The sequence below is a fragment of the Sinocyclocheilus rhinocerous genome, unplaced genomic scaffold (genome assembly GCF_001515625.1).
Source record: "Sinocyclocheilus rhinocerous isolate Xijiao unplaced genomic scaffold, SAMN03320098_v1.1 scaffold185, whole genome shotgun sequence".
NCBI classification, from domain to species: Eukaryota; Metazoa; Chordata; class Actinopteri; order Cypriniformes; family Cyprinidae; genus Sinocyclocheilus; species Sinocyclocheilus rhinocerous.
Window position 1 is genome coordinate 1,069,097 of NW_015662163.1, and position 25,482 is coordinate 1,094,578.

The 25,482-nt window shown below is 36.2% G+C and overlaps 3 protein-coding genes across 4 annotated transcripts in view; 2 read left to right on the forward strand and 1 right to left on the reverse strand.

The window, feature by feature from the left end:
* The window catches only part of LOC107727637 (mitochondrial inner membrane protein MPV17), a 30,481-nt gene extending 27,702 nt beyond the window's left edge, over positions 1-2,779 (forward strand). The window contains exons 6-8 of one of the 2 annotated variants that reach the window (XM_016537576.1): positions 1,536-1,568; positions 1,667-1,719; positions 2,251-2,779. In XM_016537576.1, the coding sequence (XP_016393062.1) occupies positions 1,536-1,568; positions 1,667-1,719; positions 2,251-2,320 (156 nt within the window). In that variant the 3' untranslated portion in view covers positions 2,321-2,779. Of the gene's footprint in view, positions 1-1,535; positions 1,569-1,666; positions 1,720-1,800; positions 2,212-2,250 lie in introns of those variants that run through there. The other variant, XM_016537574.1, reaches the window with a different exon arrangement.
* Positions 2,780-4,650: 1,871 nt separating this feature from the next.
* On the forward strand, positions 4,651-6,995 carry uts1 (urotensin 1). Its single transcript, XM_016537490.1, is given in 3 exon segments — positions 4,651-4,683; positions 4,686-4,744; positions 5,920-6,995. Coding segments are annotated over 3 exon segments (552 nt in total). The 3' UTR covers positions 6,380-6,995.
* A 1,704-nt stretch (positions 6,996-8,699) lies between these two features.
* On the reverse strand, positions 8,700-25,069 carry trim54 (tripartite motif containing 54). The gene is made up of 9 exons (XM_016537567.1): positions 24,799-25,069; positions 23,010-23,176; positions 20,556-20,730; positions 18,008-18,103; positions 17,046-17,279; positions 15,149-15,171; positions 12,859-12,983; positions 12,629-12,735; positions 8,700-8,876 (listed from the first exon to the last, which is right to left on the reverse strand). The coding sequence occupies exons 1-8, from the start codon at positions 24,964-24,966 to the stop codon at positions 12,647-12,649; spliced, it is 1,077 nt and encodes a 358-aa protein (XP_016393053.1). The 5' UTR covers positions 24,967-25,069; the 3' UTR covers positions 8,700-8,876; positions 12,629-12,646.
* Between the last annotated feature and the right edge of the window lie 413 nt (positions 25,070-25,482).

The following is a 25,482-nucleotide window of genomic DNA, read 5'->3' on the forward strand; positions in this document are numbered from 1 at the left end:
GGGTCTTCTTAAACCATAAAACCCCAAAAATCATGCATGATCCTACGCAGACGCTACAAACAGCAACAAAGAAATCACTCACTGCTCTTGATTGAATAGCTTTTGTAACTTTAATAAAGATTAATCTTTAATTTATACAGTCAAATATGCAATGTTATTTTACATTTGATTACTTTATTCAATTTTTGTACCTAAAAACTGTTAGACCTACCTAAAAAAAACTGAAAAGCACTGTTTATTTTATTTGTATCTTTACTCTATTGTATTTATTTGTGCTGTTGCTTGTAGTTAGATTGTTGCTTGTAGCTCTCTCTGAAGCACAAGTAATTTGATACATATGAAAATTATTATATTCAGTGGCTTCTCCTAGTTTTCTTAGAGATATTTAGTGCCAGTTTATCAGGAAGTGACAATTTTGTTCTCTTTGACTCGTTGGATGGAAACGATGCTTTATTCGCAAATGTTTTATGCGATATTCCAGTTTTGCGCATAAGTTAAATTTGCATGTTTGGATGGAAACATAGCTATTGATGTATGGTTTGTTAGGATAGGGCAATATTTGGTCGAGATACAACTATTTGAAAATCTGGAATCTGAGGGTGCAAAAAAATCTAAATACTGAGAAAATCACCTTTAAAGTTGTCCAAATTAAGTCCTTAGCAATGCATGTTACTAATCAGAAATTAAGTACGGTAGGAAATTTACAAAATATCTTCATGGAACATGATCTTTACTTAATATCCTAATGATTTTTGACATAAAAGAAAAATCAATAATTTTGACCCATACAATGTTTTTTTGGGGTATTGCTAAAAATATACCCAAGCGACTTAAGACTGGTTTTGTGGTCCAGGGTCACATATAAATGATACAGTAAAAACAGTGATATTGTGAAATATTACAATTTAAAGTAACTCTTTCTATTTTATTTTAAAATGTAATTTATTCCTTTGATGTCAGAATTTTCAGTAGACATTACCCTAAACTCCAATGTTGAAAGCAGTTATGTTTCTTAATATTGTTGTGAAAACCATGTACATTTTTTCAGGATACTTTGATGACTAGAAAGTACATAATATAATATACAGGGGTATTTTTTTTGTTCTGGTAGGTTCCTTCTAAAAGCGGCTGTCATGGTTCTGATATGGGTCTTTGCAACAGCATGATTCATTTTAATTACATTAAAAAATTATATGAATCAAAATTTGGTATTAAGGTACTCACATAGTCCTTCAGCTTATGCTTGAAGAAATGTCAATTTGCTCAAAATATTACAAGGAACATTGGATAGGAACAAGCGGCAGGGTCAGAAACACTTCATATATTTCAATATGTTCAGTTCAAAGTCTAGTTATGAAACTTTGCCTGAAAATAATTCATTAGAACTAACATTTTTTTATACTGAATAAAATGTGTGTGTTCTGCCAGAATGGGTTTTGTGGGTGGTTTTATATATAAAAATAATATTAATTAAATTATTATTCTTATTATTAAAAATGAATAATATTTACTCTGCATTTTCCACATCTCAATAGGACTACATGGATGCCTTGATCTCCAATTACTATGTAAGTGTCTTCCTGCTGTGCTTGACACTCTTTTCTTTTTCTTTCTCCAGTTCATTCAGTAATGTTCTATTTAATGCAACGTCTCTTCATTTCTCCAGCTTTGGCCTCCGGTGCAGATCGCCAATTTTTATTTCATCCCTCTCCACCACAGGTAAAGCTCTGGTTTTAAAAAACACCCTTTTTAGCCTCAAAAGTCAAGTGATCATTGATAATGATAATGCATCCATTGCAGCAGGGCACTAATCCAGCAGCGCTGGAGATTTAAAGGCGTCACTGGGAAAAGAACGTACAGGACGTGCCTCTGCAACACAGTGTGTGGCACAGCAGCATTATGAAAGCTTATTAAAGGGAACGAAGCTGAGAAACTTTTGAAATCTTTTTAATTAGGCTCTCGTTTTCATTTGGACTATTGGGAGTTTTTAAAACCGATTTTTTGTTTGTGCGTTGTTTGATGCTACTGCTTTCTGGCACCTGAACTTCCACACTGGGATTAACAACTAGAGTCAGTCGGTCTATCTGTATCTATATCTATACACGCACGCACACACCTGGGAACCATCTGGATTTGTATTGTTTTCTGTATTCGTGTTTTAAGACACGAATGTGATATTTGCATTTGGTCACATTCATTATAAATACATGATTTCTAATACAGTAATATGTTCATGCTTGCGTTTTTCAGATTGGCTGTTGTTCAGATTGTGGCTGTTGCCTGGAACTCTTACCTCTCCTGGAAAGCCAATAAGATGTAATGAGATGTTCCAGATTGACCACTACCTCACACACGGGAATATTTTTGTTTGTAGTTTTATTAAATAAATGTAGTAACAGACTCACACATAGGCGCAGAAAGCTTACAGATGAAGTTTGCACAACAAAGGTCAAAGCTGACAATAACGTAATTCAGACCTCTGACATTTTATTAACCTTTGCAATTAACGCTATTTCAATATTTGTGATTATGGGTTCTGTAAAGAATTCTATACATTTGATTTATATGCCTGTATTTACCACTGTTTAGATGGTGAAATATGGTGTGTTGCTCACTTAAAACAGCAGGCCTGTTTGTTACAGGATGTGGCTGCATTTTGAGTCATTTTTGGTGTCTTCTGTGGTCACTAATTAAGTTCAGGAACATGTGATTGACAGAAGTGAAGTTATGGGCGTTACATCTTCTACTTGCATTGATTAACACAATACAATAATGTGTAAAAAATACATCTTTCACAGATGCCAGACCATTCATTCCCTTTATTTTTAATGCATTTTACAACTCCTTCAAGTACTGAAACATCATGAAAAATTCAAAGGACATAAAAAAATATTTAAAAATAATGCATCACGTTAAAACAACACACAAGACATCAACACTTTAAATTAAAAGCCAAATAATACAAATGTTTACAACCAAGCTTTAAAACTAGATTTATTAGTGGTGACTAATTTCAAGGGGCAAGCCTTTCCATGATCTAGGCCCTTTGTTCATCATAAAAACATCACTCATACCTGAATCTCTTCAAAGTATTTTATCCAAGACAGTAAATCTATCAAATATGTCTTATTTTCCGATTTCTATGTATGAAGAATTTTGTTAACCCATTATTAACTTATCCTTATGTCATGTGCTTTAACACATTTATGGACTGGTGAAATTTGTGTAGATGGTCTATATTTCAAAGGAAACGGCTGACATTGAAATCTTGGCCTGAATTTACAGATTTTTTCTAGCACAGTGTTGAACCAATAGACCAGGGATCCTCAAATCTGGCCCACGAGATCCACTTTCCTGCAGAGTTTAGCTCTAACCCTAATCAAACACACCTGAGCATGCTAATCAACGTCTTCAGGATCGTTAGAGAATCACAGGTAAGTAAGTTTGATCAGGGTTGGAGCTAAACTCTGCAGCGCATTGGCCCTCCAGGGCAAGATTTGAGGAACCCTGCAATAGACCCTGTTCTTTACTGCCCTTGCCAATAGGATGTAGGGTGGCTGTTCCTCAGCTTGACTGCAATTCACAGCTTCAGTCTGCAGATCAGCTCTATGACTGGACAAAGCTGTCACTGGTGTATCTGCTAACTGTCATCCTTCCAAAAAAATCTAATCACACCTACTGCTATTAGACTCTATATATATATTAGTTTTTTCACACTGATCAGGAAGGTAAAGCCATGTTTAGGATTTTCCTTCGAGAGCGTGTCAGGCTTATATAAATATCTCCGCATGTCCAGCTAATGCTTCGTCACTCTGGGGAATTGACGGCTAGCCAGAAACAATAGTCAACAGTGATTAAACCTCTGCATCTGGCTGTTGAATACGTTTTGCTCAGCCACTCTTTAAAACGTTATAATTTAGTCAGAAAGCATTTTAATTCATGACTACATGACATGGTGTATTTTTACTAATATTAATGTCAGTATTATAACTTGAAGTTCGCAAAAGTACTTCTAATACTGTGAATTTAGCTCATATACATTAATTCTAGACAGATTATTTTCAAATCATTTTTGTGTGTACTACCTAATAACAAACCACAGCCATATTGAAGTGTAAGACATGAAACAGAAATAATTTAATAAAAATATATGTACAACATTTCGTCAAATACAGTATATATATATATATATATATATATGAGCCAGCCAATGAATGATGTCTGGCTGCATCTTGAGGAATTTCAGCACCATGGACAGAGACGGAGGCTTTCGTATCCCCGTCGCGCTTCTGCTCTCCTCCAGACCACAGATGAGCAGCCATGCAGAAATCCATCACGACAGCAGCTCCTTAGCTCATTTTGCTCAGGTGCGTTTAAAAAAAAAGTTATTTAACAGCCAAAGGACCAATCAAAACATTAACCGATTACCTGTCCGTTACAACTTTGGATATATTGTCTTTGAAACCAGGTTTATGACTTTGCAACACCATCAAGATGATGTTTTTTAACTGAAAACTTTGGAGAGATAAAGAAACGTCTCACTTTGTCCTTCGGATACAGCTCCTTTACTCCATTCTTCGTTTCAGTTCAGAATTGCCTCATTTACAAGCAGTTTATGCAGCTCGACTGACGTCAATGGAGCGGTGTGTGATGTATATAACCATTGAGCTCCAGGAGCTTCACTCCAGTCTGTCTGCAAACACTCTTCCTTACAAGTACTTTTGAAGCAACAGAAGACGACCGAGTAAGTTACCTTGTATGACTTGCTTTCAACTTCTTGACTGAGGCCATTCAAGCTTAGCTGCGAGCATGAGAATTTGTGTTGATATTGTACAGGACTGTCATTATTGTTCATTGAGTTAGCTGATTGTTCAGTCAGGAGTACATGGCGTCTGATTTCAAGATTCGGTTTATGTAGCTATTAAAGTAGATAAGTATTAATTCCGTTGTTTATTTTTAGGCATTTTTATTTTTAAAAAAATGTTATTTATTACGATAGTGGCATGACTATTATAGTTATTTAACCGCAGAACAGTGATCATGTTTGTGTTTTACTTTTATTCAATAATTTATTTGATATTTAGCTATTTGCTTTATAAGTTCAGATGCAAATTCTTTTAACTTATCACCGATTTTAGCTGATGCACGATTTATACATTTATATATATATATTGACATTACATCAATAATTTAATATTGCACATAAAATACAAAAGTCTATTTTCTATGTACATTAATCTAATGTTCAATTAAAAATAGCCAACTCTTAATTTTGTAACTAATATTAATAATTTTAAAAGATAATTGTTTATTGATTTTATAATTTATACTAGTACTTTTGTATTCGAATAAATCAAAATACGATTTTAAAATCCTGTAAATTTACATTAGCACTTTTATATAAAGTTTTAATTTAGATACTTAAAAATATACATATAAAAACAACAATTTTGCAATTTATATTAGCACTATTTGGTAATATTTACTAAAAAATACATTTAGGCTACTTTTTATTTATATACATAATTTAAAAAACACATATTACACATTCAATATCTTTTACTTAATTTAACAAAAATACACGAAACAACTAATTTCATAATGTCAATTTTGTCATTTTTATTAGCACTTTTATATTTGTTTACTTAAATACTGCATATACCAACATACTAAATATATGTAGGCTACAAATTTTTTGTATACTTCATTTAAAAAGTTTCATTTGAATTTTGTCATTTATATCCGCACTAGGCCTGCAACCTATATAAACTTATACTTTTTTGATTTTACGCAATATAAAAATAACTCATTTCGTAGTCTCAAATTTGTATTTTAAATGAACACTTAACAGAAACTTTTGCAGTGTAGTTGTGTACTAAACCTTTGGTTTGTAGTAACACACCTGGCTGTTTCCCTCAGGAAGCGCGCTGCTGTGTCCAGCATGAAGCCCGTCCCTTTGGTCCTGCTCATAACTTCAGTCTTACTGACCACCCACATCCCGCTGAGCACCTGTCGACCCCGCGACCTGAGCCTCATGAACAGCCAGCTAGACGACGTGCTGTTAAACAGGGCAGGAGACGACGCCATGTCCTACCTCGTGGGCGAAAAACTCCTTCAGTATTTGCAAAGAAACCTCGGAGCGCAGAAGGCAGGCGGTGTCCTGCATCTCCCGCACTTCCCCACGGCGCAGCTGCGCTCTCCTCACGAGGACAACAGCTTAGAGGAGCTCACGGAGTTTTCCAAACGGAACGACGACCCTCCGATCTCCATCGACCTCACCTTCCACCTGCTGAGAAACATGATCGAAATGGCGCGAAACGAGAATCAAAGGGAACAGGCGGGACTGAACCGCAAATATCTAGATGAGGCTGGGAAGTAGCTGTAGCTCCATGATGATGCTTTCAATCTGCGAGTAAAGAACAAGCTCAATGCACTCTTTCACACCCCCAAACTCTCGCTAAAGCATATGACATTCACCGATGCCTCCTGCTGACCCACACTCTTAGAAATAAAGGTTCTTCAGTGGTTCCTTGCCACTGCAAAGAACCTCCTTCTCGTTCTTGAGTTGGCTGAGGTTCTTTGGAGATTTAAAAAAAAGGTTCTTTAGATCAGGCTGTTGGTTTCTGCATTCCAACTTGAAGAACAACAGAAAAAAAAGTTCTTCTAAAAGGTTCACGTGTGGCATCAGTGTTATGTGGAACCTTTATTTTTAAGAGTGGCATCTATCTGTTCACCAGAAGAGTTTCTGGTGTCCTGTTGCTGTCTCCATCACCTCTGGACCAGTTCAGAACCAGGAACCGCATGCAAGAGTCACACAACAGACCTACCAGGACCTCAGAACGCTGATCAGTCAGGGTGGTTCACATGTAACCAAATCGAGAAACCAATCAATCTACAATTGACTTGTGCAGTGTTTACAGTTATTGGCCTCCTATTTAGAGTTACACTCTTTAAAAACAAAGGTTCTTAATTGGCATCTGTGGTTCCATGAAGAACGTTTAACATCCATGGAACCTTTATAGTGGTTCTTTAGACGATTCAAATGTTCTTCACACTAAGAACGAAAAGGTTCTTTTTAGAACTGTTCACTGAAAGCTTTAGAAGGTTCTTCTAAGGCATGGCTGTGAAACCCCTCTTTTGGAACCTTTGTTTTTCAAATGTGTATAAATGGAAGAAATATTACTAAACCATTACAAATCCTGCTAATTAGTATTGAGTTATTCTCAATGAAGTAAAAGAAGGCCATTGTAAAGAGCCATTTCTGTTCGGCTGGTTTGGTTGCATCCTCGCACTTTGCAACAGTTTTCTCATGACATGAAATGCTATACTTTGGTAATATTACCAATATTTACCACACACATAATGCCAGATGCTCACTGTATACTACGTGCAAAAGTATGTTCTCCTCACATGGTGGGAAACGATGATCTGTAGCACTTCAACCAAGAAGCTTACCCACGTTTTGTGACAATAATGTTGGACAATATTACAAAGTGCTTGAGATATACTGTACATTGTATATTGCTTATCATTATGTAAATTACATATTATATTGCACCTAAATGCAAACATGACTTTGTATTTTGAACATGAATCTGCATAAATAAATGAGTCTACATGCCTTTTACAAGTAACTGCAAACATGTAAACCTCATTATCACCCATTAAAAGTGCTAATGATCACAGCAGACACAGGTTTATAGGAAGCCAGCATCATTGACATTTACACAGGCATTAACGTCACACAGAACATAAAAACACAAGTGGTGAGTAACAGGTGAGATGCCACTATGGAAATTGCTGTACATTATTTTGAAAAGTTACATGCATGTAATGAACTGAAGGGCTGTAACAGTATTTCTTATAATGTGATTCTATTAGTTGATCTAGGTAGTGATTTATCATTCGTTTTAAATGAGACATCTTAAGGTTGAGTGTATTCGTAGATAAATGTAGAATTATTAGCCTGTCTATGTCATACAAATCATTCACCACTTAAAATATGAAGCATCTTTATTTGAAAGTGAAAAATACACTATAAAGCTACAAACAAACAAATGACAAAAAAAATAAAATAAACATCTGGGTTGTCCAAATATATATGTATATACACTACCATTCAAAGTTTGATGTATAAGGTTTTAGTAAGATTTTATTTGCTAAAAATATAATTTTAAATATATTCAGCAAGGAAGCATTAAATACTTTTATTAAACACTTTTACATTGACAAAAAAAAAAATCTAAAACATGCTTTTCTTTTGGACTTTCTATTCTTAAATAAAGATAAAATTCAGTTTTTCTATTTATATACAGCTATTTAAATTACACTTTCAAATATATTAAAATAGAAAATTGTTTCTAAACTGTAATATTTCACAATATTACCTTTTTACCAGGAGCATAAGAGACTTATGCATTTCAAATAAAAATAAAAAACATTTAAAAAAATTATTGATCCCTTTGAATGGTAATTTGCATATATATATATATATATATATATTTGGACAAACCACAAATGTTTTCTGATTTCCTAGGTTCTCAGCTCATTTTAAGACCAAAAAATAAATAAAAAAAATAGCATCATAAACCGTTTTAAACATCCAGGGTTGCGTTTCCCAAAAGCATCGTTAGCTAACTATGGTCGTTAGTTCCATTGAACTCTATAGGTAATGACGGAACTTGCGACCATAGTTGCTTTTGAGAAACGCACCCCAGGGTGTTGAAGCTATGAAGAAATTTGTAATTCCTCTTACTGAACTATAGCTCAGAGTTTTAGGACCACAAAATACCAGATGAAAGAAGCTCTTGCCATGTTGAAAGGATTAAAGCAAACCTCCTCCTTACAGTCTCTCTCAAGTCAGCACAGGAAATACCCTGGAAATGAAAAATAAAATATATGAGTTAAGTCTTCTATAATCTTCCACTTACACCGAGTCTATTTTAGTCATAAATGGGGCGAGTGGGAGAGGACAGTGTGTGCTTTGCATTGGCAAGAATGTATGTTGACTGAACACTCATTTCATAGGAAGTGCCATTGTGCGAAACTGCATGTTACGTAAACGGTTTGTTTTTCATATTTAAAGCATAAAACGAAGAAAAAAAACTCTAAATGATATTATTAAGATCAAGTAACTGTTAAACAAGTCGCATCTCATCCCGCAGATTGGCTCTCCGTCCTGCTTCTGACACCCCAAAAAAATCCTCTTATTCTAGGAAGAATTACAGCTTTAAATTACACGAAGGCCGGTACGTCAGCTTGTGACGCACCACGTCCTCAAAATAAGATCTATCCTCATTCCGAGTGGAAGCACTCCATGTGTGGAGCTGTTGAGCACATACCCAGACCGAATGCTGCTTCACCAAATGACTCTCTGGCTCTCTTTCCCTCCATGAATTGATCAGTGGGCTGACAGCACGAGTGACAAGGTCAGCGTCTGTGAGCACATGTCATATATCTGCACTGCCATATATCCTAGCTGGTGGCACAGAGACGAGCGGTTATTAAGTAATGGGTGGATGTAGACTCACGGCTCGAGCGCAGGTGGGGGCGGACGGACCGTCGGAAGCCGAGGGCCTGCCACTGCGATTTAGCCCTGTTCTCAACACTGCTCTTACTGTACGGACACACGGTCCTATCAGATCAGTAAAGGACCAGAGAGAAAGCTGCATGCTGTCCTGGCCCACGCTGCCCTGATTAACTGAGGTTTCTGACCTTTAAAATGAAGCAAAAGGAACGCTTATTTAAAGAAAGCATGCACAGGTGCCCCTGCAAGACAGGATACCCACCGTTCAAAGAACAGGAAATGTCTTTTGAGCAAATGCTATTTTCCAAGTTAAGCCCAGTTTGTAGTATGCCTCTTAGAAACAACTTTTAGACCTTGGTTAGTAAGTTTTGTATGTTTACTCACCCACATGTTGTCCCAAATATGACTTACTTGATTACGAAGATAAACAAAAACGATAAATTATACATAATGAAAGTGAATGGTGATCAGGGGCTGTTGAGCTTCCAAAACAACTAACTAAATAATAAATCACATCAAATGTAGTCCATTTGTAGTCTAATTATGCACTCTAGTTCACTAAAGTCACATGAAAGCAAGGGGAGTAAGGAAGAGATTGAAATTTAAATCAATGCATTTTGACAAGAAAAGGAGCATTGACTAAGAATTAATTAAAGGGGTCATAGGATGCCCATTTTGTTGATATGATTCTTTAGGGTCTTAATGAAAAGTCTGTAACATAGTTTGGTTGAAATTTGCAGTAGAGATTAAGGTTTTCTATGAATAACAACTTCAATTTTGGCCTGTTTTCTCTTTGAAGAAATCATTTTAAGGTTCTTTTTGGAGCTCTACATCTTTTGGTGACCCTTAATGTTGAAATTTTATTTAATACATTTAGTTTTGAACAATCCACTATCTATTGTTTTATCATTTAAAACAAACTTTTGTGAAATCTTATATTTCAAAATTATATTTTGCTATATTTCTTTAAAATAATGTCCTATTTTTGTTATATGCAGCAAAGCTTTTACATTTTTAAGTGCGACATAAGTGTCCTCACACAGTATGTCCAAAGTATTTCATGTCTATAAAAGAGAATACAACAGATCCAAGTGCTTATAGTGGCCTTACAGAGGCTTTAGTCAGTGAATATTTAATAGGGTTTGTTGGGAGATGACGAGTGTACTCAATAACACAATGAGTGTCAATGATGCCAAGAACCATCACGTCACCAGGATGGGACGTCTGCACAGTAATAGTTTAACCCTGTAAAGTCTGACATATGAAATCATCTTTTTTTAAGTAAAAAGGTTTGCATGTGTTTTGTTTTGTTAAGTATCATATTTGATACATAAGGTTTTTATGCCTCATATAATAAGATATAGGAGAATATGGAGATCATTCTTGAGGATTAAAAAGGGTGAAGCCCAAACTGAGCAAAAATATGCAATTTGGTGCTGTTGCTGATATTTATATGCTGTTGCTATAATTTATAAGATTTTCAAAACAGAATAACGGACTACTTCCATAAAAAGTATATAAATCAGTCAGCACTCTATATCTCCCAATAATGTTTTAGTAAGATGATATTTAAATGTTTAATTTTATGATCAACGCTGTGTAGTTTGTATTGTGGGGGGCACAACATATAATACAACAGATTTGCAAATATAAACCTTACTCAAAATCCTGATGCATCGTATTTGATACTCACATTTTAACACGATTTTTCTAAAAAATAAATGACGTGTGGATAATCAAGTAAATCTACTGGCTTCAGTCCAGTAAGTGTTCATCTTTAAATATTACTAACAATATTATAATTATGCTTACTTTACAAAAATCAGTAGATTTCACAGCAATATTGTACAGCAAAAAGACACATGTACCAGAGGGTGGACGTGGCCTTTTATTTGCTAAAAAAGTATAAACAGATGACAGAAGGCGTGTAACAGATTGTGTACAATAAGGCAAAGTATTGATCATTTAGAGGCCTTAGAAATTGGTGTATCAAATATGATACAGCAGGCTTTATGGAGTTCAGTTCAAAATAGTTTTCAGACCATCATGTACATAAATAAAAGTTAGAACATGTAAAGAAGTACAAAGAAAAGTCTAAACCCCTTAACCCCTTAACTGTCACCCCCCATTTTTTTAAATAGGCATGAAAGTGCACTATCCAAACTTAAATTGTTGTAATTTATGAACACTTTGGAATACAGACATAAGGTTGGTCTCTTTTTAAAGAAGACAATCAGCAGAATTTTAAAAAAAAAATGATAGTATTAAAAAGTTATAGAAGTTTACATTTATTGTAAAGAAAATACACTGTACTAATTTTATAATAATTTATATATAATAAATATTTTACATAACAGGTTTTACTCTAAAATTACTATAAAATTGAAGCCTTCTGTCTAAATAAGTTATGTTCCAAATTTGAAGTTGATCTGAAAAAAATGTATGTTTCTGTGAGATTTTATTTAGGGCGTTATACCACAAAAATCCACCGGGTGCCATCCATTGTTTTTTTTATGCAAGCCAATTTTGCTTCTGCCACCAAATATGGAATCCTGAGACTCAGACCTTTCCAGTGATATGTTTTTTGTCAAGATTATAAAAAGTTTTGATTGTAAAAGACCGTAATGCATTTTGTAATGACACTTGACACCGACCGCTAAGTGGGAGAAGACCGCCAAAACATTTTAAAGTACCATTTCCATGGTAACGCAATGTTCGATTTCAAAATTGTTTTCACAGGGTGAATCTTGGGCTTCTTAGCTTTCAAACGATATATAATTTATGATGATTACTAAAACATTTGATAGAGAAAAAGGACAACAAAAAAAAGAGCGCCAAGCGTCCCACAGGTGGGACAGTGACAGTTAAGGGTTAAAGGACTTCTGAATTGCTTTCTTCTATGTAACATAAAAAAAATATATATATTTTCAGAAATGTCTGTTTTTTTGGGGTTTTTTTGTCTATACAATGGAAGTCTCTGGACTCCATTGGTGTTTGATTTCACAGAAGACAGACAGATTTGAACCAACATTAGGGTGACTAAATGAATTTTCATTTTGGAGTGAACCATTGCTTTAAGGAAACATCCTCTTTGAAACTAACCTTGGGTTTAAAAATAAGTTATATGCGTCTCCCTGATTCACCAGTCTGACCAGGCGAGGTGGTCAGGTCTTCAGGGGCTTCATCACCGCTGTCTTCCCCATCTTCACCTGCAACAAAAGTACATGCCTCATTTCCTAAATATACCACAACGCAACTTCAACTTGCAGATGCAAATAGACATGAATGTATATGTGACAAAGATGGTGTCGTCATAGCTGTGAAGCCGTTACCTGTTTGGAAGTTGATGCCTCTCAGCGTGTCGGCTACATCCTCTGTGTTGATGATGAAGTGGGCCATGCTCTCGTAGCCCGCCTCCGTCCGCTCAATGTTGGAAGCCTTGGCAGTGTCTGTGATCCTGTCAAGGACAGAGCGGTGAAGTCACGGCGGAACTCGGACAAATATAAAAGTGACAGATAGCGTTAAGTCCCGTTCCTCCGTCTCCCTGCGGCTGCTCGTGACGCAGGTGCACGAGACACCATGCGACGTCTCCGCAGGTGGAGGGAAGCATGAAACCTAAGACACAGCTAGACAGTGTTGTAAGCGTAAGCATTTTTCTAAACAGTTAGAGGTTTTGGGGGAAAATGTGATGAATGCTGATGCATATGTTATTGCGCACACTGCATAGAGTTTCATTCTACAAACGAGAAAGTTTAAAAGTTACTTCTTGGAGGCAACATGTTTGTCTAGCGGCATCAATGGAAAGCTTGCATTTACTGAAGGACACACCTGTGATCAGTGCTGGGTAGATGTAGATTACTTACAAATTGTAATCTGTTACTGATTACAAATTACATGTTGAAATTTGTAGTCAGTAATGTATTGACATAATGAATTATGAACAATTTACTGCCATTGTGTGAATAATTTGTAATCATGTAATCCATAAAAAGTAACTGTAATCTGATTATGAGCATTTTAAAATGTAATATAATTAATTACAAATTCTTAATTTTGGAATCTGATTACATAATCCAGATTACATGTAATCAGTTACTACCCAGCACTGCATGTGATAAAGTTAATGCTGAACTTTCAACTTTCAAAACACATTTTCCCTTGTCAGGCTCACAGTAACCATAAAAACCAGTGACTACAAGGGATCCAGATCACCATAACATTCAGATTTGTGCTCAACAATTAAGCTTTTCAAATAGCTGATTCTTCAACTATTACCACCAATATTTATAGCTATAATTTGAATAGATAAATGTGCCTCAACAAATGACATATATTTAAATATATTTTTGTGTGCATGTACTGGTGCATCTCAATAAATTAGAATGTCGTGGAAAAGTTCATTTATTTCAGTAATTCAACTCAAATTGTGAAACTCGTGTATTAATTAAATTCAATGCACACAGAATGAAGTAGTTTAAGTCTTTGGTTCTTTTAATTGTGATGATTTTGGCTCACATTTAACAAAAACCCACCAACAAATTAGAATATGGTGACATGACAATCAGCTAATCAACTCAAAACACCTACAAAGGTTTCCTGAGCCTTCAAAATGGTCTCTCAGTTTGGTTCACTAGGCTACACAATCATGAAGAAGACTGCTGATCTGACAGTTGTCCAAAAAAATCTGCATTGATTTTTCCCGTAACAGAGTTAAAATATTGCTTGTCAAGGTCATGATAAGAGTAAACATTAACTAGTCAACAGTGATATATTGGAAAGACTGTAAGAGAAAAATAGCTCTGTTAAAAGGGGTCAAATATGGCACAAATCCTTAAAAAGCTCTATCCCGATCAACGAGGGATATTATATTTTAGTCTTCTATTTCTTTTGACACACTACAGTATAAAAAATATACAGGGTTTGTATATTTTTCTTTTCTTTATTATTTGATTTTCTTTATTTTCTTTTTTTAAAAGAAATTAATACTTTTATTCAGCAAGGACGCATGAGATTGATCAAAAGTGACGGTAAAGACATTTGTTACTAAATAAACTTTTTTTATGATAATTTTTTTATTTTAAAAAATGCAGAAAGAGGAGCCTTTCAAAAATAGAGACGGAAAAATCCTACCGATCCCAAAATTTTGAGGGTTAGTGAAATGTTTAAATTCAGTGAAATTATGAAATTATTCACAAAACATGTTCAATGAGTCTACACAATAAGCATCTGGAGCTCAACTAAATTCAGAAGTCAGCAGAAAATAAATAAATTGTAGCATAAGGGATTTCAATACGTACAGTACAGAATATTTCCCACAATACTGAGGCAGATGAAAGTTATGAACCAGTGCATAATACAGTAGGCTGTTGGGGTGGGAGGCTGGTTGAGTCACTGCCTGTAAGGTTATTAATCATGATTGTTAGTCTTTAGGAGGCATCAGTTATTGATGAAGCACACGTGCTGAATATGGTTTAGTTTAAAGGGGCAGTTCACATAAAAATAAAAATTCTGTCATTAAGAAAGTCACACTGGTTAGGAATGACATGAGGATGAGAAAATGATTTTTTTGGGTGAACGATCCCTTTAAGACACTCCTAAACACATCACTCACAGCTGACTTACTTCTTGAACACTTCTTTTGCGCTCTGTGAACACAGCAAAGAAGAACACTCATTTTAGGACTAGCAGCAGATTAAAACATAAAACCTGCAGTACTCTTCATCACAGTTTCACTGCGTACACAAAAAAGGACACATACTAAATCACCGGCACTTGTTATGCAGCTTACTTTGACACATTGAGAAGTGCTAGTTAAAAAAGAGCAGTGCTGCACCTGAGGCTGCCACTTTATATTGAAAGCTGTTTCAAAAAACAATTACACCTCTCCATCACTTTCCTTTAAAGTCTCTTTCTGCGGTCCGCAGCTCTCAGCCGTGGTGAAGTATTGACTGTTTGAGCCACTAGTCAAAGGACAGGGGTCTCCAGCTGTGTGAGGTCCTGCTAATCAATGTCAGCACCCCCTGGGCCTTGTCATTAAAGGATGCTTGAAATGTAGCAACAGGCCCGGTGTCAATCAGCAAACAGCATATGCAAAGGCTGGATTCATTTGCATCAAGCATCTTCGGGGGTTGGGGGGGGGGCTCTAAAAGCAACAAGCTCTGCTGCCAGCATCCCCGGTGAGGTGTTGCAGCATTAGCTCCACACAGCTCAATAAGACCACATTAGATGTTCACAAGCACCTGTACCGCTATCGATCACTGGCGCCAGAGGTTTGAGCAAGTTAGACATAGAAAGTGACCATTTGAGACACGGTAATAGCTTTGCAAACTACTTTGAGGCTGAAAATCTAGATACTTTTAAGTATTCAGCTTTGATATGAATGATACCTCAAATCATGTGCTATTTTCTAAGTGATTGTACTGGGGTTTTTGCTTGGCTTTTTATTAAAAAAAAAAAAAAACATAGATGTACATTAAAGGAGGGTGCCAAAACATATATAGGGTGTGTTCACGCTTGTCATGTTTGGTTCAGTTAAAACAAACTCTGGTGCAATTGCTGTGTTAGTGCGGTTCATTTGAGTAAGTGTGAATGCTGCCATCCGAACACTGGTGTGCACCAAACAAGAGGACTGAGACCACTAAAAAGATGGGTCTCGGTCCGCTTCCAAACGAACTCTGGTGCAGTTCGAATGAAATATGAACGCAACACAGACCAAACATTTCTAAATGAACCAAAAACAGGATGTAATGACAAGTTGCGATGCTATGCACATGATTTGACGACGCGGAAAGGGCGGTGTATCCAAAACAAAATAAGCAGAGGGCAAACGTGGAACAACGAGGATATAAAGTGTCTTTTATGAGCTCTTTGTGAGTTCGCAGGTGGTGAAAATAAAATCATATGTAGACGCAACAATGAGCGGTGAATGGTTACTTTGATGTCATACACCGATCGGTCTTCACAGCGCAGCTTTAAAATTAACACACCTTTTGTTTAAGGTGTTCTGTAAGTTCCTTCACGAAATATACGTCATTCAACTCAACCAATCAGGTTGTGAACGTATGACTATGCCTTTAGTTTCGGCATCTTTAGGTTCGCTGTCAAAAATGTGTGTGTGTGAAGGCTAAACGGTCCAAATGAATCGGGTTTTTTTTGGTCCAGACCAAACGAACCAAGAGAGCCGAACTAGAGTGTGAACGCATCCTTTAGAGATTATTATAAAGACTTCATACACTCATACTTCAAATAAAGGTTCTTTATTGGTATTAATGTTTCCATGAAGAACCTTTAACATTCATGGAACCATTTCATTGCACAAAAGGTTTTATATAGTAAAAAATTTTCTTTACATTATTAAAATATTATTTAAAAACATTTCTTAGACCTTTTCACTGAAAGGTATTTCAAAAATGGTTCTATGGCTTCGCTGCAAAAAAGTTTTTGGAACCTTTATTTTTAAGAGTGTAATAACTACTCCTAGCATCATGGCACTAGTGCCATGGAGGAGCACTTGTTGTACCTGCAGGAACACAGCCATTTGAGGTTCTTCCATGGACTGGATGGCTGTCTCTACAAGTTTGACGGACATCTCCAAGTGATCTCCATGGCGACGGATAAGGGAGCGCACATGGCCCAGTTTTTGGTCCTGCTCACGGCCGACAGTCTCTATTAGTTCTCTTTTGCGGTCTTCTAGGATGGCGTAAAGTTCATCAAACTTATCAGAGATGTACTGCATCTGCCGGTGACCATTTTCCTACAAACAATTACCAGTGACTGTTTTAGTTGAATTAAGAGTAACATTTAAATCACCAAAAGCTTCTAAAATATATTTAAATATATATATATATATTTTTTTAAATATTTAAAACGTTAAACTATTTACAATTTTTAAATATAATAGTTTATCATCATTGGCTAAGGCTGGGCAAAATAACATACACATATGTACATACATACACATATACACAGAATTTTTTTTATTTCAAATATAAGTCTTCTGTAACATTATGTCCTTTTTGATAAGTTTAATGTATCCTTGCTGAATAAAAATGATATTTCCTAAAAACAAATAAAAACTTGCTGACCCCAAACCTATCCTCTAGTTGTGTTTTAGGATGTATTGTATGTATATTTACTTTGATTGATTGTATACTTCTTTCTCTTTTTCTGATTCTATTTTATACTCTAGCACTTTGGATCAACTACAGATGTGCAGAACGTGCTTTAAAAATAATGCTTGACTAACTCTGGACTATATTTGATATATATTTTGATTTAATCTATGTATTTGGTCTGAAATGGCTAAAACGGTAAATCAGAGGATCCATCCTTATAACTTGAGAGCCATTGCAGCCAACCAGGTTCAAAATGTTTAATGCAATATGTAAATATAATGAATATATTATGAATATTCAATATATCACCCAGTTCTTTCACACAATCTCATAATTGTTGTGGTTTACTGTACCATTTCTTTCTCACCTTGACTGTCCTACAAATATCCTCCATCTGTGAGATCAGGGCCTGTGTTCTGTCATTTCCGGCCACCAAGATGGCTATGGCATCACTTAGCTCTGTCTGAGACAAAACGGAGCAGAATATATCTAAATGTGACAGGACCTCATAAAAAAATAAAAGAAAGAAAACACATGACCAATGCGCTCAACGTGTCATCTTTCACAAGAAAGCCATGTCAGACTTGGCTATGCAACTTGTGAGAACCACACTTACAAACAAGAGAACAGCATGTGAACTAAAGGCCGAGATTGTAAGAATGTTACCAGTCCTGACTGATCAAACGTTGCTGATTTGCATTTGAAATGAGTGATTCACTGTTTATAGTGGGCCATGACTAAAAGAGAAAATGTCATCATAGCCACCTGGCAGAAATTATGGCTCTTTGGAACCGGTTTGGGCATCAACCACCCTACGACCCTGGAGCGTTACATCATTCAAGTACAGTACCTCAAAACCAAGAGCCACAGAAGTAGATGTACTGTAAGAAGAACTCATTTCCTTCAATGAGAACTGACCTTCAGCACAGGAACACTGTAAATAACAGATCAACATATGTCCACCATGCACATGGTTTTCTATTGGGAAAGGCTGGTAGGTTTAGTCATTGTTCATCCCATTTCCTTCAATGAGAACTGACCTTCAGCATAGGAACACTGTAAATAACAGATCAACATATGGTGTCCACCATGCACATGGTTTTCTATTGGGAAAGGCTGGTAGGTTTAGTCATTGTTCATCTGGTTGTTTCTGAAGGGAGCGAGAGAGCTGAGAACAGGCAGTTACGGAGGACAAAAATGAAAGACAAAAAAGGTAAAGACCACAAGAAGCTGCTATGACTCAAAACACAACAGGGAGGAGTGACTCATTTCTCAGGGCCAGTTGGCACCCTGGTATGAAGACCTTCATTACCAGCCATACCAGAAGAGGTACAGTAGGTCAAGACCTCAATACCATGTAGGTCAAGAATGCATCGGACAGTGAGAAAATTGCTGTGATGTTGCATGTTTTTTGTGCGTCATGAAACACGTTTATCCTGTTAATTTCAACTGGTCTATTTTCTTAAACATTTTAAGACATATTGTCTGTTCTGTGATGTGTAATTTTTGGTGCTTCCTAAAGCTCATTGCAATTGCTTACACTTAGTGTTAGTGATGTCAAAAAACCTTTAACCCTGAGGATTAAACATGATTCACCCCGCATCATTTGTGCTACAGACGTGAATGACACCTCAAATTGTGTGGTTTGTTGATAAGTGTGTTATTATTACTACAAAGTGATTGGATTTCATATAAAGGGGGGAGGGCTCTTTTAAAGCAATAGTTTCACCTAAAAAAAACCTTGGGCTATCCAAGATGTGGAGGATTTTGTTTCTTCATTGGAACAGGTCTGGAGAAATTTAGCATTATATCACTTACTCGCCAATGGATCCACTACAGTGAATGGGTGCCGTAAGAATGAGAGCTCAAACAAATGATAAAAACATCACAATAATCCACAAGTAATCCACATGACTCCAGTCCATCAATTAATGACTTATAAAGCAAAAAGCTGCATGTTTGTATGAAACATATCCATCAAGGCATTTCAACTTTTAACCATAAAATACATACATCTGGCCAAAAGATTTAAAGTCCATAATTCAAAATAACACTTCCTCCAATGAAAACGTTCATCCCCTACTGCCCTCTCACTTCAAAATTCACTGATATATTTATTTAGAACTGTTTTAGACAGATTCACTTGTAAACCATGCTTAGTCTGCGTAGATTTCTCTGATTCAGATTCAGATGAGATTAGTTTTTCACTGGAAAAAGATAGATTTTGGAGAGAGGACTCTTATTTAGCTGGAAGCAATGGTTTGAAATTAAAAATATCTTAATAATGGAATTGTTTTCTGCAAACATGCAGCTTCACAAGTTAATTGATGGACTGGAGTTGTGTGGATTACTTGCAGATTATTGTGATGTATTTATCAGCAGTCTGGACTCTCATTCTGATGGCACCCATTCACTGCAGAGGATCCATTGGTGAGCAAGTAACGTAATGCTAAATTGCTCCAAATCTGTTCCGATGAAGAAACAAACTCGTCTACATACTGGGTGGCCTGAGGATGAGTACATTTTTATTTTTGGATGAACTATTCCTTTAAACTTGACTTTGATTAATTTACATGATCTCTTTTGAAAATCTTGTTTGTTAAACAAATTAGAGGCAGGAAAAACTGAAAAAGGAAGGACGGTCTGGATAAGGCAGCTGTTGGTTAAGGCAGAAGCCAAGGCTGCTGGTGGTCTGTGTATAGTGTTCACATGTGGGTGGGTGTTGATGCTAGAGAAGTTAGGTGAGATCGAGCCCCTTGCAATGTGTGAAACCTGCTGGGCAGCGTGTTATACACACATCTGTCCGGTTCACAGTGTCACACCACAGCGTCAGAGCAGCCTGTGATTTTTTCTGAGGTCATTTACACCAAACAAACACAATTGTCTGGTTGATAAAAACTGTACAAATCCTCTACCTTCTGTCTCTTGTAGATGTCTGGCAGCGGGGCCACATCACAGTCCTTGTGAGCCCCGAACACTTTGCACATGGAGCATGTTGGTGTCTCACAGGCGAGGCAGTAGATGTTGATCTTCTCCTCCTCATGCTGGTCACACATCAGCTGCTGTTGCTCTGTTTTGGGCAGGAGTGGCCTGTAGAGTCAAAACAGAAATAGATTTATGGTATGACATAAAGGTTCAAGTTTTGCATTGGTAAATAAGAAGTTGCAAATTTGAGCTATCATAACTGTGCCCTTTAGCAAGGCACTGACAATAAGTTGTTCCAGAGGAAATAGTAATAATAATAATAAAAACATAATAATATATAAATAGATATACATTCATATCATTTTTGTTTAATAACACCACTAACATGCTATCGGAGCAAGTTGTCACAAAATGTAAAAACCTAATCGTCTATTGTTTCTGGGCAATAACAGCTTCAAACAATGCCTTTTTTGTAGCAAAGACTTTGAGATATGTGTCTGTACAGAAACTGACTTTCAAATAAACAGTATAAACAAAACAAAACAAAAAAATTCTGGACTAAACAGCATATTTCCCTAAATTTAAAAGCTCTATAAGTTTAAAGCAAACAAAATGGTTTTTCTCATCTAAAACTACAGTCGTTTTTAATGACCTAAATTAAAATTTGACTTTGAATTCTGCATCCTTTTTGCTACCTCAATCGAAATTCAAATTTTAAAAGACATTCTCAATTCAACTCGGAATAGCGAAGGACATTCTTATACCTGTCTAAATGCGTATGTAATGATAAACTACACAACAAGCATTCTTTCTCTGTGACAGAAGAGCTACAATATCAGCTCCCCTGAGGTGAATCACTATAAAGGGAGCTGATGCGAAAATTTGATGTTATCGGCATTTACAGCAGATACTGCATTTAAAAGTGATTGATGCAACTAATATGATATTCTGTCCTAAAATGAACACATTACTCACACAGACCTTTTCAACAAGCATCTGTCTTGATCTGTCTTGTCAAGTGGAAAGAGATGGTTTGTATGTGCAGCGTGTTAGCAGCAGGCCGGTTCATAACAAAGACTGTTTATGAAAGACTGCCATCCAGTGGATGTCTGCTGATAAGGCAGTTATATAGAAAACCATATTAGGGTGGATAGAGTGATCGTAATAGGTTATAAATCTATTTATACTTTTTAGTTTTTTTGTCATTTTGTAAGTGATCTCAAAACATAAATCTTATGGATATATTTTTGTATATATATATATATATATATATGGATATTTATATATTTTATAAGATATATTTTATTAAAAATTATGTCTGAAAATATTCTTGAAATATCCTTGAAATACCTTAAAATATATAAATATAAGACATTTTACTTCTAAAATGTAATGTATTTCAGCGTGAAACGTAATAAAAAAGTGAAGGGAATCAATTGGCTGGACACAAAAAAAGTGGAAATTTCATATTAGAATGGAGCTAAATTACAATAATATTTGTAAAATAAGCATTTTTGTCTTGTTTTTAATTAATAATAATCATAAACCAAAACACATTTACTTAAAATAACATAAGATTTATTTTTCTTAGCTTATGGGCATTTTGTATTCTTTTTTTTAAATCACAAATCCTCAAAAAATCAAATGTATATGATTTATACTTTAAAGAATACAAGACATAGCTGAGATCAGAATAGAAAGAAAGAAAGAAAGAAAGAAAGAAAGAAAGAAAGTAAGGAAAGGAAATATAGTCACTTTTAATTTCAATACAATTTTTTTTTTTAATTATAAATATAGTCTATTTTATAATACACGCACACTTGATCTTTTGTGTCTTTGAAACAACCTCTACATTCAGGTGACCTGCTTTTTGTCAAAGACCCTAATAACCATGTTACATTACGTATTCATGATAAGGACCTGAGCGCTTGTTACAAAAGACCTCAAAGTCTATCTATCTTATTATACCCAATTACACATATTTTTCATGGAAGGTCTCTTGACACATTGTTTATTGCCACAGGGATAAAGCGTCCTAGTTATATTTAGTGTTTTGGCAAAGGATTGGAGCAGTCACCAGAGCCTCAGGTCCCATGTCTCGGTTGCGTTTACGTGACGTGGCAGAAAATTTCCCACACACGGGTAAATCACATATTTGTGTCACTACACAGAGTTTAAGCCTCATTGATGAAACAGAACAAGTGCCGGGTAGTGGTGTGTCACAAGACTTTTGAAACACAATTAAAATCTGTTGGCATACAGTGTATTTTTGCTACACAGCTCAGGGCGTTGCTGGATCTCTATACAGAGAAGACTACTTTGAAGTATGTACAACAAATAGCTTTCATTCATATCAGCGCTTCCAGAACAGAAATGCTTGTTCTTGGTGTGTGGAACAGGTCCAGAAAACAGCGCTTTGGAGAGGCATCCAATTCGAAACTAACCTGGTAGACTCTGATTTGTAGATATCAATGATATTCTCCACTAGCAGGTTCCTCTGAAGGCCATATACACCGTGCCGGTTCAATAACACCTCGTGACGACAAGATGGGCAGCGGAAACGTCCCCCTGTAGACACAGGGCCCCGGTTTTGCCAAAGAGGGTTGGAGGCCTAAATCATCAAAAAATATTAGTTAATATTAAAATAAACGTATATTGTTATGTAATAAAGAAAAGAGCAGACCTGCTGTTAAAGGCAATACTTGTGGCCAGTTAATGAGTGAATTAATGCATACTTCTGCCCAGCAAACTGTAATTTGTCTGTCAGTTATCTTTGGGTAATTGTTAAAAGTTAAAGATGAGAATTATTATGGATGGATTGCAGCGCTCAATCATGTTAAAGTCTGGCCCAACGGCATCCACTCCACTCGGAGGGAATACTAATGGCTCCACTGAAAGCTGAACTTCTTCTTGATGATGAGATGACTAGTCTAATACCTTAGAGGAGCAACGTAAGAGATTTGGCACAAATAAGAATGGCTAAATGGATCATTAATCTCTATCTGACAGTTGCTGAGGGCCTCTGAGGTCTTGTTTCATTCTCACAATTCAGCATTCAACTCATAAAATGACTTTTAAAGTAAATTAGGTTGAGGAATATTGTAGAGCTTCTAAAAATAGCTTCAGTAAGTTTAATAAACTCAAATTAAAGCCCAAATTCACAACAGGGCACACAATAACTATTATCAACATTCGTTCTTTCGTGGTGTCAACATACAACAGTTAGTTCCGGTTAGGTCCATGTCACCGGACACATTTCACTGTTTGTACCACTCCTCTTGTCACTGGTCTTCTCTGCGATTGTCCATTCCAGACAAGCATTAGATTAGCATTTTAAGCGGCCCTTTCTGCACATTACATCGATATGACACTAGGTGACGACAACGACTGAGTGAATCATGAATCATTCACTCAACCGATTCGCTCAAAAGCACAGATTCATTCAGGAAGGACACATGAGTCATAGTTGAATCGTTCACTCAAGTGATTCATTTATTCAAAACACCACTGTTGCACAGATATGTTTAATTGATTTTTCCGTACATTTCTGCCATATGTACATAAACTGACAGTCACCACTGATAAGCTACTACTAAATATTGTAGAAACTTAATTTTCTGTAAAGTTGCTTTGCAACGATTTGTATCGTAAAAAGCGCTATACAAATAAACTTGAATTGAATTGAATATGTAGTTGATTTTACTTTGATTTCGTAGCAGAGCGAAAATAGATAATGTAACTGTCAATATTTTGTCTAAAATGTAAGTTATGTTATTATTAATTGCAATCATGCTGTTCTCAATACCATCACGGAATGTCTTAATCATTTTTAAAAACCTGATACTAACAAGTACATGACGACTTCAACAGTTGCCCAATTCAACTTACATCCCTAAGGTAGCTGTAGTTTGTTATGGTAGCTGTATTTGTTGTAAGCAACTTACATTTAGGCTAATCTGAAGTAACATATGTTGCAGAACAAAATGTGAAACTCTCTTCAAGTTATTTTAACCACAGAACTTATTTTACTCATAAATCCAAAACCGCTATACCAAAAGCCCATTAGGAATTCCAGAGGGAATGGATGGCTTGAAAATGTTGATTATATTCCAGGTTTTAGGACTACAAACTGAACAGTTCTATGTTAATGACGTTTCTGGATGCTGCTAAGAGAATGATAGTTCAACCTGAAAAATAAGACACTTCCACACTATATTAGGAATGAACCAATACCTGGTAAACATCATTGGCACACTTCCTGCAGAGATTATGCTGGCAGGGTAAGATGACCACAGGCTTGGTGAATATCTCCAGACAGACTGGGCAAATGAGCTGTTTCTCTAAGTTCTCCACTGAACTTGAGTCTCCCATCGCTGGTTTGAAGTCCAAAGTGAAGTTCATCCCAGACAAAGATAAAACAAAGATCCTAAACTTTCTTTCCTTCTGTTATTCTTTGGTCTTTACTCTAGCGCCAGTCTTCATCCAGATGCCCACTCAATCCCCAGCCGCGGAGTGACTGTGGATATATTTGGGCTGTTTGCACTGGCTTGGGTTACTGTCCAAACTGCACACCCCCTGATATCACTAAAAGTCCCCACTTAGTGCTCTATCGCAGGGGCCTGGGGCCAAGTGAGAGAGAGGGGTAGGAGGACAGATTCCTCTGTGCTGTGTTATCTCTGGTAACTTGAGCAGAAAGTGGGATGGGTTGGCAAGAGGAGACAGAGCAGCTGGTGTGCGCGGCTCAAAGGCTAGTGGTACAACAGGCCCATGAGCCTGAGCTAGCGCCGATGACATAAGACACTTAAAACAAAATCTAAGTGCATTGAACACACGCCCTGAGTTCTGTCACTGGATGACATGAAAATAATAGGATACCTGCAAACCAAATGTTCACATATTTCATATACTAAATCAGAG